This window comes from Trypanosoma theileri (assembly GCF_002087225.1).
Source record: "Trypanosoma theileri isolate Edinburgh chromosome Unknown TM35_Tth_1_V1, whole genome shotgun sequence".
NCBI lineage: Eukaryota > Euglenozoa > Kinetoplastea > Trypanosomatida > Trypanosomatidae > Trypanosoma > Trypanosoma theileri.
Window position 1 is genome coordinate 827,976 of NW_021639843.1, and position 14,032 is coordinate 842,007.

Sequence of the window (14,032 nt, forward strand, 5' to 3'; positions counted from 1 at the left end):
TTTTTACAACACACACACAAACAAACAAACAAACAAACAAGCAGACGAATAAACTCCTCTTTTACGGTATTTCGCGAATACCCAAATCATGATCTACTGACCATTCCTCCATTTCTCCCAGTGACCGTCCCACTTTGGCCGTTACGCGGAGTGGCACGAGGAGCGAGACGGCGTGAGCCATGCTCTGCGTAACGAGAGGCACTATGCGCTGCAGCATATCTGTGGGAATGGCGAGCACGAGTTCGTCGTGGATCTGCGCGAGCAGTTTCACTTCGCCGGCGTGGGGCCGCAGCACCTCCCGCTCGACGGCGAGCATGCCCAACTTGACCACATCCGCCGCACTTCCCTGCACGACGGTGTTGAATGCCTGCCGCTCGGCCCCGGCGCGGCGGCCCATCACGCGATCGTCGATGTCCTGCAGCCGCCGCCGCCGCCCACTCAACGTCCGCACGCCGCCGTCGGCGCGGCACTGCGCGATCACCCGCCGGTGGAACTCCGCGACGTGCGGGAAGGCCGCGCGGAAGAGCGCCGCGACGCGCATCGCCCGCTCGAGCGGGACGCCCATTTGGGCCGCGAGGGTGCGGGGCCCGGCGCCGTAGAGAGTCCCGAACACCGCCCGCTTCGCCAGCGCCCGCTCATCGCCGCTCACAGGCGACTTGCGGAAGAGCGTCTCCGCAATCGCGCGGTGGATGTCGGTGGCGTGCGTGAGGGCCTCCACGAGGGCCGCGTCCGCGGAGAGATGCGCAAGCACGCGGAGTTCAATCTGCTCATAGTCCACAGAGAGAAGTGTACACCCGGCAGGGGCCGCAAAACAGCGACGAAAGGAAGCCATCTCCGCCTCATGGGCCACACGGGCATCATCAACATCAATTACACGAGGACGTGGAAGATTCTGCAAGTTTGGCTCCACACAAGAAAGTCGTCCAGTATCCGTACCCTCTTGAATAAAATTAGGATACAATTTAACCCATTTTATACTAGAATCACTCACAGTTTTCTCATTACCAAGTTTTTTTTCACTAGTATTTGTATTTCCACCATCCGTGATACAACGATCTGTAAATTCTCCCTCATCATTTACAAGAGGAATAGCTGTTTCCATCATCCCAACAGTATAGGTTTGAAGAAGTTTTGCAGCTTTTCTGTACGCAATAAGAATACGAGGAAATTCATGATGAGATGCTAAAAGTTTTAATGTTTCTTCTGAAGTTGATAGTTTACCACTTTTAGTAACAGTTACAGCACAACTACTAGATCCATCAGATTCTGTATGTGTAAGATATGTACCAAGACGAAGAACTTCATATATAGCTATTCTACATTCATCTAAGTTTTGCAGATTAAAATCTGGCATAGATGGAAGAAGTTTCTGAGCAGAAGCTTGAAGTTCTTCCATTTTTGAAGCACAACGTAATTTAAAACCTTCTACTTCTGACATATTAACAGTAAATCCATTTAATTTCATAGATGCACAAAGAAGAGATATACGTTTCTCTTGTTTAAGAAATGCTGGTAATAATCCAAGAGTTCCAAGTTGTCCATAGAGTGAACGGTAAAGAGGTACCATATAATAAACACGATGACAAACAATTTGTTTAAGTGAACATCCAATCACATTTCTAAATCCTGCAGAAAGACCTATTTGTTGATGAGATGAATGTAAAAGTACATCATAATCTGTAAATGCATCAGAACCTTCTGATGTTTGTAGCATCCATGCCATTAGACGTATATCTGAAATACAGGAGGTAAAGAGTTTACCTTGACGATATGAGAGTAGTAAAAGTAGTAATGAAGGAGCATTAAAAGTAACAATTTCAACTCCAGGAAGTTCTTCTAAAACACGTACTAGGAAAGTTAACCCTGGAGTAGAAGGAATAACTAATACTTCATCTTTCCAGCGAAGAATAAATGATTTTATTTTTAAATGACTCATTTCAGGATTAACGCCTCGCACAAAATGAACTTTACCATTCGTATTCGCAGATATGGAAAAATTTGTATCTCCTTCATGTGTAATAAAGGCTACAAAAAGTGTAGGTGCTTGAATACGATTTTGATCACTAAGTGCATCCTGTATATCGTTAAATAAATAATTAATATTATTATCATCTATTTCCTTAAATGGAACTGATATTGTCACTTGACGGGATTCAGAAGAAGAATCCGATGGCATACTAAACAAAGTTGGAGGAGTTGACTCTTTCAATTGACGTTTCGAAGCCGCAGATGTAGAAGTTTTTCGATTGGATGTTTTTTTCTTCTTTTCTGCAGTTGATGATTTCTTTCCTTTCTCTTCTTCTTCTTCACCTTCTTCTTCTATAGTCTTCCTTCGATTAGTTGTAGTAGTTGTAGTAGTGACAGCACTTCTTTTTACTAATGGTTGATGATCCCCCAACTCCCCATCAGACTCTCTGTTATGTTTCTTTCCACTACTCATATTTGTTTTCCTGTTCCTGTTATTATCATGGCTACTACTGTTATTACTACTACCACTATTATTATTACTGTTAGCAATACCTGTTGTATTTGTATGGAGGGTTTGTTCAGTGTTTTTCCCACGCCTCTCTCGGCGTGTGGCTACACAGTTTTCCTCTTCTCTTGCATGACCAACACGTGATGAAAGTGCGATCAACTGTCGACGAATAGAAGAGTCCATCTCGTCATTCTCACTCCTCCTTTTTTCTTTATTATTATTATTATTATTATTATTATTATTATCTTCTTCCACACTGTATACAACACCGGCCGCCTCTTCTTCTTCCACAACCACCACAGCTCCTCCTGGTGATGTTGCTGGTAGTTGTAGAGTGCCTAATGAGCCGGAGGAAATAACATCCTTGTTGAGACCAAACGCCATCCATTTCTGCACATTATCAGAAGAACCCACACTAGACGTATTACTCTTCTCTTCAACAGGCCGAATGTGTGTAAGGGTCACTGGAACATAATTCTGGTGTTGGAGATGATGATGATGGAAATGATGATGATGATGTGGATAGTGCAGCTGCCTCTTTTGCATGTGGACTTTAAACCGGAATTAATGCTAATAAAGGAAGTCTTTATTGAAATTCATGTTAACATAAACACAAATAGTGGAAAAAAAGAAGAAAAATAGATACAATAGGATTACAGCAGAAATTACTGAATGAGTACATTCCATATATATATATATATATATAGTCAGCAAACTGAACAAAAATACAATAAAGAAAACAAAGTAATAGAAGCGATAACATCGATATCGTTAGGAAAAGAAACAAACAAACAAACAAACGGCGAACAAAAAGAAAAATAAATAAATAAATAAATAAATAAATAATTATAGAGAGCAGGTATATTATATAAATTTATATATATATCGTCACGTCACTTGGGTACTCCAAGAAAACTGTAAAAAAAAAAACACATATTTTTCTCTTTTCTTCTTCTTATTACTTGTTTTCAAATAAGATAAAATTTTTTTAAAAAGGATGTTCACTCAATTCTTTTAAATAAGGTTGAAACCTTCCATTAGAGTCATAGTCATCCACACGACGACCACTCAATATCAACACACGTTCAGGTGATCGAAGTAAATCCACAAGTTCAAAAAATAACTGTTGTTCTAATAAAAGACTTCCCATAAACCCATTACTAGCAGAGGAACGGGCCATGTAAATATACCGCAATAACTCCGCAATGGGATCAGGATTAGATACCTGCATGAGAACCACACGGTGCGCATGACCAGTAACAGCATTACGCAAAAAAGTTCCCAAGGCTAAAATAAATGTAGTATAAAGAGCAATAATACCTGTATTGGGGAGAAATGAAAAGGAAGATTGGAAAGTTACATCTGATGATGCTACAATCTCGTACATATCAGTAATATTATCGGAATCTGCATTTACTTTATTTTCACTGGTCTGTTGATATCCTTCTTCTTCTTTATTATTATTATTATTATTATTATTATTATTATTATTATTATTATTTGTAGAACTTGAGAGATTCACAAAGGATTCACAACGAAAACACCAATACAATACCGTAAAAGCATCTGAGACGTTATCATCCCCTACACTATTTAACTGAATGAAACACTCCACTTTTACATAATTCGGCACGACAACATCACTGGGAATATTTTTCACTAATGGAGAATAAAAACCTGGTAAGGGAATCCATTCACTACTTTGATAAACCAAAGATGATGAATTCAATACCGTTTGAATCTCTTTTTTATCATTTCCTCTTCCTCCTCTTCTTTTCATATAATGAGCATTGGCAAGAACATCCCGTAACTTCACCGTTGTACTCCATGGAAGTATATACTCTTCACTCACACGTACACGTTTGGCCGCCCCAACGGAAGCCTCTGCCCGTTGAACCTCATCTAATTTGTGAATAATAAACTTCGATTCATTCCGCACAGCCGCATTTAATTGACCCAATAAAAGTAATCGTGTCTCTGGTGTGGCAGTCCACACCTCCGCACTGCAGCGAGGGAACATTAGTAATTGCAGTGAACCCTCTGATGCGAATCCCTCTTGTTTTAACAGCGGAATGGCTTCTAATAAATTTGGAAGAAGTTCCGGTGGAACGGCGGTGTCGCTGCCGTCTGCTGTGTAGAAATGTGAAATACTTCCAAATGTCATTTGTGTGTGCCACGTGGTAACGTGATTGGCTCCCACGTTTGGATTAAATGTGGAATAAAGCATCAATGGAAAGAAAAGCACCAACAGACAAGCCGTAAATCCCACCACACCTTGATAAGCTCTTACAAAGAATGGAAATTGACGACCTTTTCTTGGACTCGTCCAGGCTATATCACTCATATCTACATAACGTAAATAAATAGTATGATGAACATCTTCTAATAACATCCAATGTTGAACTTTCAATGCTGTTGGGGAAACAGACCAATCCAATAAAAGTCTAAGCTCAAAGAGAAAAGGTATGGCACGATATATGGTATGTCCAAACCAATGAAAGACATCTGTATTGGTGGTAAAAGGATCATGCTTTCGATAAAGTGGATATCCTTTACGTAATTGCAATCCACTCATCATCATGGAGAAAAATTTTACAATTAATAAAATAACAGCTGGTGTAGTCGTACGTTGAGCAAGTACAAGACGCCAAAACATAAAGACAAGATGATATAATAAAGTCGTTATCACATGAAGTGTAAACTTAAGATGTACAGAATGAAGTACATATACAATTCGTTCAGCGGCTATTAAAATAACAGCTGAGAAAAGTAATACTACCAATGGTCCTGGAAGAAGATCTTGTTGAACACTGTAAACAATATTTCCACGAGAATCACCCGCTAATACAAAGTAAACAGCCACAAACACAATTAATGAGAGACCATCTGCCCAGAATTGTACGGTATAATAATCAGATCCAGCTCCATCACGTTCACAAATATTACGCCAATACTTTTGTATAATAGAACATTTTATTCTATAAGAAGATCTTTGTTTACCTGTTTGACCCAATCGACTGTAACTTTCACCATTTTCATCATTCTCTTCATTATCACTACAACTACTATAATCATTATTATCATTGTCATTATTATTATTATTATTATTATTATTACCATTAGATATAGTATTTTTATTACCATTACCAATACGTTCTCCTTTAAATTCCGCAGTGTATGTTGTGTTAGATGATGAAAGTCCAGTTTTATGGTAACGAACTTCACTACCAGAATCATATTCACTTATTTTTTTATGTGGATTATATAAAGAATAAATACTACCATTATCATGACGTGAAAATAATAATTCACTTGAATCTGGAGAATTTAATGGTGTTGGGGTTACATCTTCATAATCATCATCAAATATACCTTGATCAAAGGAAAATTGTCGATGAATAATAATACTAACAAAAACAACAAAATCCATAATAATATCTTTCATCATCGCAGAAGAAGAAGGTACACTTCGGTCTAAACCAATATCCAGAACAGTAATAGAAAGATAATATAGAATCTGAGGATTTAATACAAATTGTTTTACAATCACCTGCATTACACACTTGCAAAGAATAGAGATAACATTATAGATAAGAACATTTCTCCAATAAAGTTTACCTGCCCAGGGAAGTATAAGCATTCCATATAATGCAGCCGAAAGAGAAAGTAATAAATCTAATAATGTTCCACTCATTGCATAGTTTAACATAAAACAAATAAAACAGACATAGGCAGTTCTTGTTACTAGATATTGTGTAAACACTACAAGTAAACGATAGGATTGGGAATGTATTTTATTAGGGGCTCTTCCACGGTATGTTCGTTGGGCAAAATACTGTACAAGACTTTCAGACCATTCATGAATAGCACTTGACATACTAGCGTAGAATCCTGTTTTCTCAGAAACTCCTTTTTCAGGAAACATCCCATCGGATTCCACACATGACTGTTTTTTTAATTCTTCTTCTTGCTGTTCTTCTTGTTCTTGTTCTTTTACTTCTTCTTCTTCTTCTTTGGTGTGAATCTGAATAGTATTATTATGCGTTTCAGACTTTATAGAATTACCCCCTGGACTCTTTATACTTGTGGCTACAGAGAAGAGTAATCCTTCTCTCTGTAACTCCAACGCCTCTCTTTTCTCCTTCTCTTCTCCTTCTAATGTCTCTTCTTCTTTATCGTCTTGTTTCCCTACGCCCACCGCTGCAGATGTGCCCATGAAGGAGCACTCCATATATTCACTCTGGATCTTCATATGCCGCTCTGCACAGAGTTGATCGAGTTTTCTTCGCAGTGCCTCTTCGTCCTGCGCTACTTTTCGCTGCAGAGCCTCATGTTGTCTGCGGATGTGTTCAATCATGTCTTTGTACCGCTGCCGTGCGGTGAGGGTTCCCTTGTGGAGTTTGATGAGATACGATGCGAAGGAGAACTCATTAAATAATCGCTCCTGCACAACGGCGAGCAGCACTACCAGCAATTGCCCCAGACGATAGGAAGCGGGCCACGGATCCACTCCGAGTGTTGGCAGCACTCCTCCTCCTCCTCCTTCTTTTCCTTCTTCTTGTTGTTTTCCATATAAAGTATAGAAATACAAAAAGAAAGAAAAAGAAAAAGAGGAAGAAGAAGAAGAAGGGAAAAAAGGCGGAAGACGGACCACCAACTGCGGGATAAGTGGAAGAAAGAGAAGAAGTGTAAAGATGGGCCAAACAGTAGGCCAACGCCAGGCAAGATCCCGACGGAAGGCTAATAAACACAGTGAAAAGACAATCATCACTACTCCCAACAGAGAAGAAAGAAGAACTCCCTGCACAAATGCACACATCGCCGCAGGGAGAAATGCAAAGATAGCAATAACGATATTAGATATCATACGGGGCTTCTGTATAGTGTTACAAGAGGAAGTAGGAAGAATATTTTCAATATCTAAACGTCGATGTTCTCTACAATCTTGAAGTTCTTTGGCTTTCTTACGAAGTAATTCCCCAAGTCCTAAAGAACCATCAATACATATAATGGAATGCCGTACATCTCCAACGGCAAATCGTATACGACGTTGAATTACTAAAAGCGCAAATAAGAGAATAAAATGATGTACAGGAAGTTTACATCCAAAGTAAATATCCCATGAACCACATTCCTCTGGATGTAGAATAGAAAAAGCGGGAAAAACACCATCTGGTATTCCAAGGCGAATAAAATATAATACAGAAAGAGAAATAACCGTGAAAACTTCCTCCATCATTACAAAATGTACTTCCGTTATGGTCCGCACTCGTCCAATTAACCACATTAATAAAAACTCAGCAGCAAATATGAAACCCGTTATATGATCAACTGCAAAAGAAATACCAAGTAATACAATCAATATAGCTATTTCAAATGCCACATCACGTAAAAACTTTCCAAATATATAATTTAAAAAGACGGATAGTTTTTGCCGTAATAAATTAAAACTTACATGATGAGATGATCTCTTTACTTCTTCATGAAAAGTAGAATTTTTCTGTTTATGTGATTTAAATTCAACATATGGGGTTTGAAGTTGTTCCCTAACAGAAAAGGTATCTGAAGTATTATTATTTCTCTCTATTCCAGAATGTGTTTCTACTTCTAAACGATGACGTGGATCTTCTTTTATTCTTAATCGACGTTCTTCTCGTTCTCGTTCTCTTAACATTTTATTCTTTTTCGTCTGTTCATGAAATGCCGCCATTGCAAAGGCGAGCAATGGTGGTAAAATACTCAATTCCCTTCGTGAATGACTCTTCTCTAATCCAAAGAAACGCTTAGCACTCTCTGGTAAAGGAACTTCTGGAATGAAGAAGAATGGATAGACATAATTTAATGCCATATTTACTACGGCAATTACCATTACAGAAACTCCACAACAATTAAGAATAAAAAGTATCATAAAAGCAACACCTAATACAGAAAAGGTATCTAGACTGGCAAACCCTAATGCAATCCAAACAAGTAATTTACCATTTGTCGTTCCTAGATTAATAATAAAGGAGACCATAATGTAAAAATAACGTGTGAACTCAAATACCAGAGGTACACATCTACCTGTAAAGGTACCATACATTTCTTTATAACAAGAAAAGAATAACTTTATTCGATTCATTGTAGTCGTTGAATGTCTTATAGAAATTACCTCTCTCTCATTATTATTATTATTATTATTATTATTATTATTATTATTCAATAGTAGTGGTTCTTGAATACAATCCATTTCACGTTCATGTAAACTTCTATCATCCTCATACACATCCCCATTTATTCTATTTCCAGTATGCATAATAAATCTATGCCTACAAAGAGCCACAGAAAGAGCGGCTAGTAAATACCATGGTAATAAATCAAATGAAGCTGGTACAAAACGATTATTTATCATAAGCCCAATCTCTGATGCACACAGTGTAGTTGTGATATTCTGACAAACTGTAATATCAGAAAGACTTTCCACTATACGATCTGAAATTACAGGAACATGATAAAGTGCCGTTACTACAAGTACCAATATATTATAAGCGGATAGAATAATTAATACAATACTCTCTGCTCGATGGGAATAAGCACCCAAAGAAAGATAAAGAAGAAAAAGTAATGCAAAACCAGCTATCAAAACATTACGTGGAATTAAAAGACTCATAAGAGCTAATATTAATGATATCGTACATGTTAAGAGTTGTTGACGTAATTGAGGGAAAAAAGGAGAAGAAGTATATCGACGCCACTCCACACGTTGAAGGGTTTCCTGAATAGTAATTCTTCCACTTTTTTCACAACGAGATAAATGCATTTGAAGTACAGCCAAAAATAAAATAATAAAATATAATAATAACGAAAAGGAATTCTTATCTGGATAAATACCTACCATTTGAGTCCAATAAGGATAACCTTCCGTAGATGGATAATTCGCATTATACGTAATAGAGATAAAGAGTATGGTAATATGTATAATTGTATAGGCCACAATAAAAGACCAACAATAACGTATATACTGTGGTAAACACGCCAATCCAATAAAGAAAAAAAGATACATCGCATTAAGAAGATCAAGATTTTGCATTGTTAATGAAACAGAAAACATGGCAACTAATGAAAGTGTTGAAAGGTTAAGAAAAAATATTTGTAGAAACATGGAAGCGACTACATATAATATATTTTTCTCCTCCATTCGAAACCACTCTATTTCACTCACAAGTACAAGAAAATCAAAGTAAGAAACTCCACCACCAGGAGATCCAACAGCATGAATAGAAAAGGAGGTGGCTCGATTTCGCTGTCGGTATGGATTGGAGGAACTTATCTCTTCTGTATATACTTCTCTTCCCTTTGAGGTGTTCTCTGAAGTCTCTGTTAACTGCATGGCAAGTATATGTTGACGAAAACGATTCCACTTCTTCACATCTTCCTCTTCTTCTTCAGTATTATTATTATTATTATTATTATTATTATTATTATTATTATTATTATTATTGCCACTAGTCATAGAGGTATTATTTTTTGATTTTCTATATGGGGCGTCGATGGGTATATGTTGTCCATCACCATCATTCATACTTTTTCTCCTTCTTGAATACTGCACGGAAGTGTGAAGATAATCCTTATTATTATTATTATTATTATTATTATTATTATTATTATTATTATTATCAGTAGTAGTTTCTAACCTTTTATCGGCATTTAACATCAACAATACGGGTTCTCCTTCTGTTAAGAAATGCCATAATGCATTTATATCTTTTTCCTGAAAACGTAATGTATATGCGATATGTTCTACCAGTTGTGGGAATCGACTGCGATCTACCAGACCACTGTTACTATCACACACATCTGTGAAAAAAACCTCCAGATCTTTTAATTGTGGCTTTAGACGATGGAAGGCACTTCGAATATGTATTTTCTTCTCTTGAAGAGTTCGATAATAGTTTTGAATGGTATTCTCACGAAACATAGCCACTACCAAGATAAGTAATGCGCAGAGAAAACAATGAAGAAGAAGAATTCCAATCACGGCGATATCTGTAGTGGCACGGAACATAAGAAAAGGTTGCCTCAATGAATGATTAACAGAAGCTACATATTCAAGTAAAATACCAACAGCTATTACGGCTAAACAACCAGGGATAACAGCAACAAATTTACCAGGTGAGAGAACAATGGCAATAAAGGATGTTATTAACATTAAAATAGAGACAAGATCCATAATAGCTAAACTTGTTAATAATAATGGAATAATTACTGCTCGTGGTAAGTAATGTCCAATCGCTAATTGTATTTTCTTTACTTTTGCTGGAGATTTTAATGGGAGTAATTGCCAAAGCGAAAAAGGGGCGGCTTTATTTATATACTCCGCCTGTACTGTCCATTCACCCCTTCTCATACAACTCCAACTACCATGTACATACCGAGAGGCAACAATAGTGTAGAATAATAAAAGTAATTGAATGCCTTTACGAAATACCGTAAAACTATGAAAAAAATTAATCCAATTCTTTTCATACCATAACACATTCCATTCATTACTTGGAATATCATTTTTCGTTATTATTAATAAAAGTACCTGTTGCTCTAATGGTGATTGGACCACAAGACATGCTGTGAGTAGTAGAAGCGATATCAAACTACAACTCTTACATACCACCTCAAGGAAACGAACTCTCAATCGAGAGAATCCCGTGATAAGAAACGGCATAATAGAAAGAAAATGTATGAGTAGTAATAATAAAAACTCATACGAGGGATAGGCGAGGGATGTGAAGAGTGTAAATACGGCAAGAAAGAATAATGATAAACGTTGAAAACAACGATTTGCATGATTTGATGGACGAAGATGATATCGTCGAACAATAACAGATAATAGTACACTTACTACTATTAAAAGAACAGAAGTTGTTATATTCATCACGAGAGAAAACACATTTGATTTTCCCCAAACACCAAAACTTTGAAGAACGGACTTTATCCATATATTCATCATATTTGGTTTATCCATCATCCATCCAAGAGCTGCAGCCATTAATAATTGTAAACTAGAGCAAATAATAGTCAAATACAGCAACGGCTTTCGCGGTAACCAAACCCACAAATGTAAATCCACTCTACTCATCTCCGATTCATACATGGGAGAAATATCCTCAATAATACTCTCACGTTGTTGTTGTTGTTCTTGTTCTTGTTGATGTATTCGCTTATTGTTTTCATACCGTGTTGAAGAGGCGAGGTGGACTACAAGTAGACATGCAGCCATGATGTTCTGTCCAAGAAGAGCCGCCGTGAAGAGTAAATGAGGGAATAACAATGCAAGCACACCACACACCAAAGAAACCCACCGATGACGATAAGACCCATTAACTTCATTATTACACCCCATACCGCTATAGAAAAAGAAAGTTTTCTTATATAAATATGTACTTTTTTTTTTTTTCCTCTATTCCCTCCTTTAGAACCCAGAAAAAAAAAGAAATCAGACTAAAAAAATATCAAGAAGAGAAATGAGGATCAATTAGTAAAAAGATAGAAAGAAAGTAACTCTTACATTATCCATCCTAATATACAATTCAACATAATAAAAAGAAGACTCAAAAAATAGAAAAAAAAAATAAACAGTTTTGGTTTATATTTATATCTACAGAAAGATAGAAAAATAGACAGATAGATTGAGAGCGAGAGGGAAGAAATAACACACACCATCTACACCCTCACATTCAACCATGTGTGAAGGATTATATATACCTGAACAGAGGTAAGCCCATCTTCTCAGTTTCCCGGATACTATATAGAGTGAATACGAATAACCAAATGTCTCTCGGGTCAACGGGTACACACCTCTAAGGAGAGAGAAAGAGAGAGAACGAGACGGGTATATATAAACAGCAAACTAAGACCGATCCAAAAAAAAAAAAAAATAAATAAATAAAGAACAAGAAGAATGAATGCTGCCACTACCCCAAATAAGAGCATTATCCTAACTGTATGAGTCAAGAATGCTAATTGAGCATAAATAAACATATATATAAATATAAATATAAATATATATATATATATATATATATATATATATATATATATATATATTTACAATATAGTTACTTCATCTCCGTCATCCATGAGTGTCACGTATGGAACAAAGTGCATCTCCTGCAGAATTCCATTAAGTACCACCACACGTTCACACACACGCCGCCAAACGTGATTTCCACTACTAATAAGTTCTCCTCCTTCAGTTCCTTTACAGCCATTCAAACCTCCTGATGATGATGATGATGATGATAATAATGTTGTTGTTATGGCTGAAACCACTAGAGACATACCACTACCACCACTATTCCCATCATCACCACCACCACCAGTGCTACCGTTGTTTCTATCATTGCAAACATTATCTTGTGAAGAACCTGATCGCACAAAAACGACCATTTCTCCATAACTTTGAAAATTCTCATTAATGTGAGTAAATGTTGAATCATGTAATGAGCGGTGTTCACCACTACGGGCATCTTGTTCACCTGCTGGTTTCATTCGCCAACTAAGTCGCACAAAGGCCTCATGCGATTTCTCCTGTTGCCATTCTTCTATTTGTTCTTGTTGTTGCAGTGATTCTTGTATTCCATTTCTATTATTACTGTGATAATCACCCACAACACGTCTATGAACTTGTTGCTCAAAACAACTATCTGCAATTTTTTCTCCAAAGAATCCCCACTCTTCACTCCAGAGGTACATACCATTAGAGGTACAATCTACAGAAAGCGTCATTGGTTCTTCCCAAATAAGTGGAGTTTCTAACATTCGTTTATCATAAATTTCTTGATCTTCTTTCGTTGGAGAATGCCATACTTTCTCTTCTGTAGTATTCCCTTGTAAAGGGAGAAAGTGAGGCGCAACGGAGAGCAACACATGTGGTTCATCACTCTTTGAAAGTAAATGAAAATCTGCAATCCATGTACGGTAATCATCAGGCGATTGGGAGACGATGGCTTCACCAGATTCTTCTAATACCGTCTCTGGTTGCGGCACATCACCACCTCCATAACTGTTTGCATTTTTCTGCAAAGTTTGTTGTTTTGAATTTTCTCCTTCATCTTCTCTTTCTTTTCCTTTTCCTTCTCCTTCTCCTTGTTGTTGTTGTTGTTGTTGATCCACGCGGAGTCCGCAGCGTCCACTAAATGCATGATGGGATCGCCATGTTGTGGCGGTGTGTATATTATCGGCGGTGAGTGGAGTGCCGTTGCGGTCCAGCAGGACGCCCTGCCGGTGTAATTTGCAGAGATGCCGCAGTGGGTGCCGCGGCCCGAGAAAGAGACCGTCCGCCAGCCGCTCAAACACCCACTGGCAACTCATATTCTTTTTTCTCTTTTATTTTATTTTTCTTTTTGTGAACTTTTCCTTTAGTGGTGGTCCCTCTTATAGAGATAGATAGATACAGACAGACAGCAATCGTACAAAGACGGAAAAAGTTCCTTCCCACCCCCACCACACCCCAAAAAGATCTACAGGAACTTTAAATAAGAAATAAATAAGAAAAGAAGAAAGAAAAACAAAAGAAAACAA

The 14,032-nt window shown here is 37.5% G+C and overlaps 3 protein-coding genes across 3 annotated transcripts; all 3 read right to left on the reverse strand.

Moving 5' to 3' along the window:
- Nucleotides 1-61: 61 nt before the first annotated feature.
- TM35_000014230 (mitochondrial DNA polymerase I protein A) lies at nucleotides 62-3,022 on the reverse strand (the record flags this gene model as incomplete). The annotated part of the gene is made up of 1 exon (XM_029021104.1): nucleotides 62-3,022. The coding sequence occupies one exon, from the start codon at nucleotides 3,020-3,022 to the stop codon at nucleotides 62-64; it is 2,961 nt and encodes a 986-aa protein (XP_028887612.1).
- Nucleotides 3,023-3,464: 442 nt separating this feature from the next.
- TM35_000014240 (uncharacterized protein) lies at nucleotides 3,465-11,852 on the reverse strand (the record flags this gene model as incomplete). Its single annotated transcript, XM_029021105.1, has 1 exon — nucleotides 3,465-11,852. One exon carries the CDS (start codon nucleotides 11,850-11,852, stop codon nucleotides 3,465-3,467), a length of 8,388 nt encoding a protein of 2,795 aa, XP_028887613.1.
- Nucleotides 11,853-12,556: 704 nt separating this feature from the next.
- TM35_000014250 (uncharacterized protein) lies at nucleotides 12,557-13,822 on the reverse strand (the record flags this gene model as incomplete). The annotated part of the gene is made up of 1 exon (XM_029021106.1): nucleotides 12,557-13,822. The coding sequence occupies one exon, from the start codon at nucleotides 13,820-13,822 to the stop codon at nucleotides 12,557-12,559; it is 1,266 nt and encodes a 421-aa protein (XP_028887614.1).
- Nucleotides 13,823-14,032: the final 210 nt, after the last annotated feature.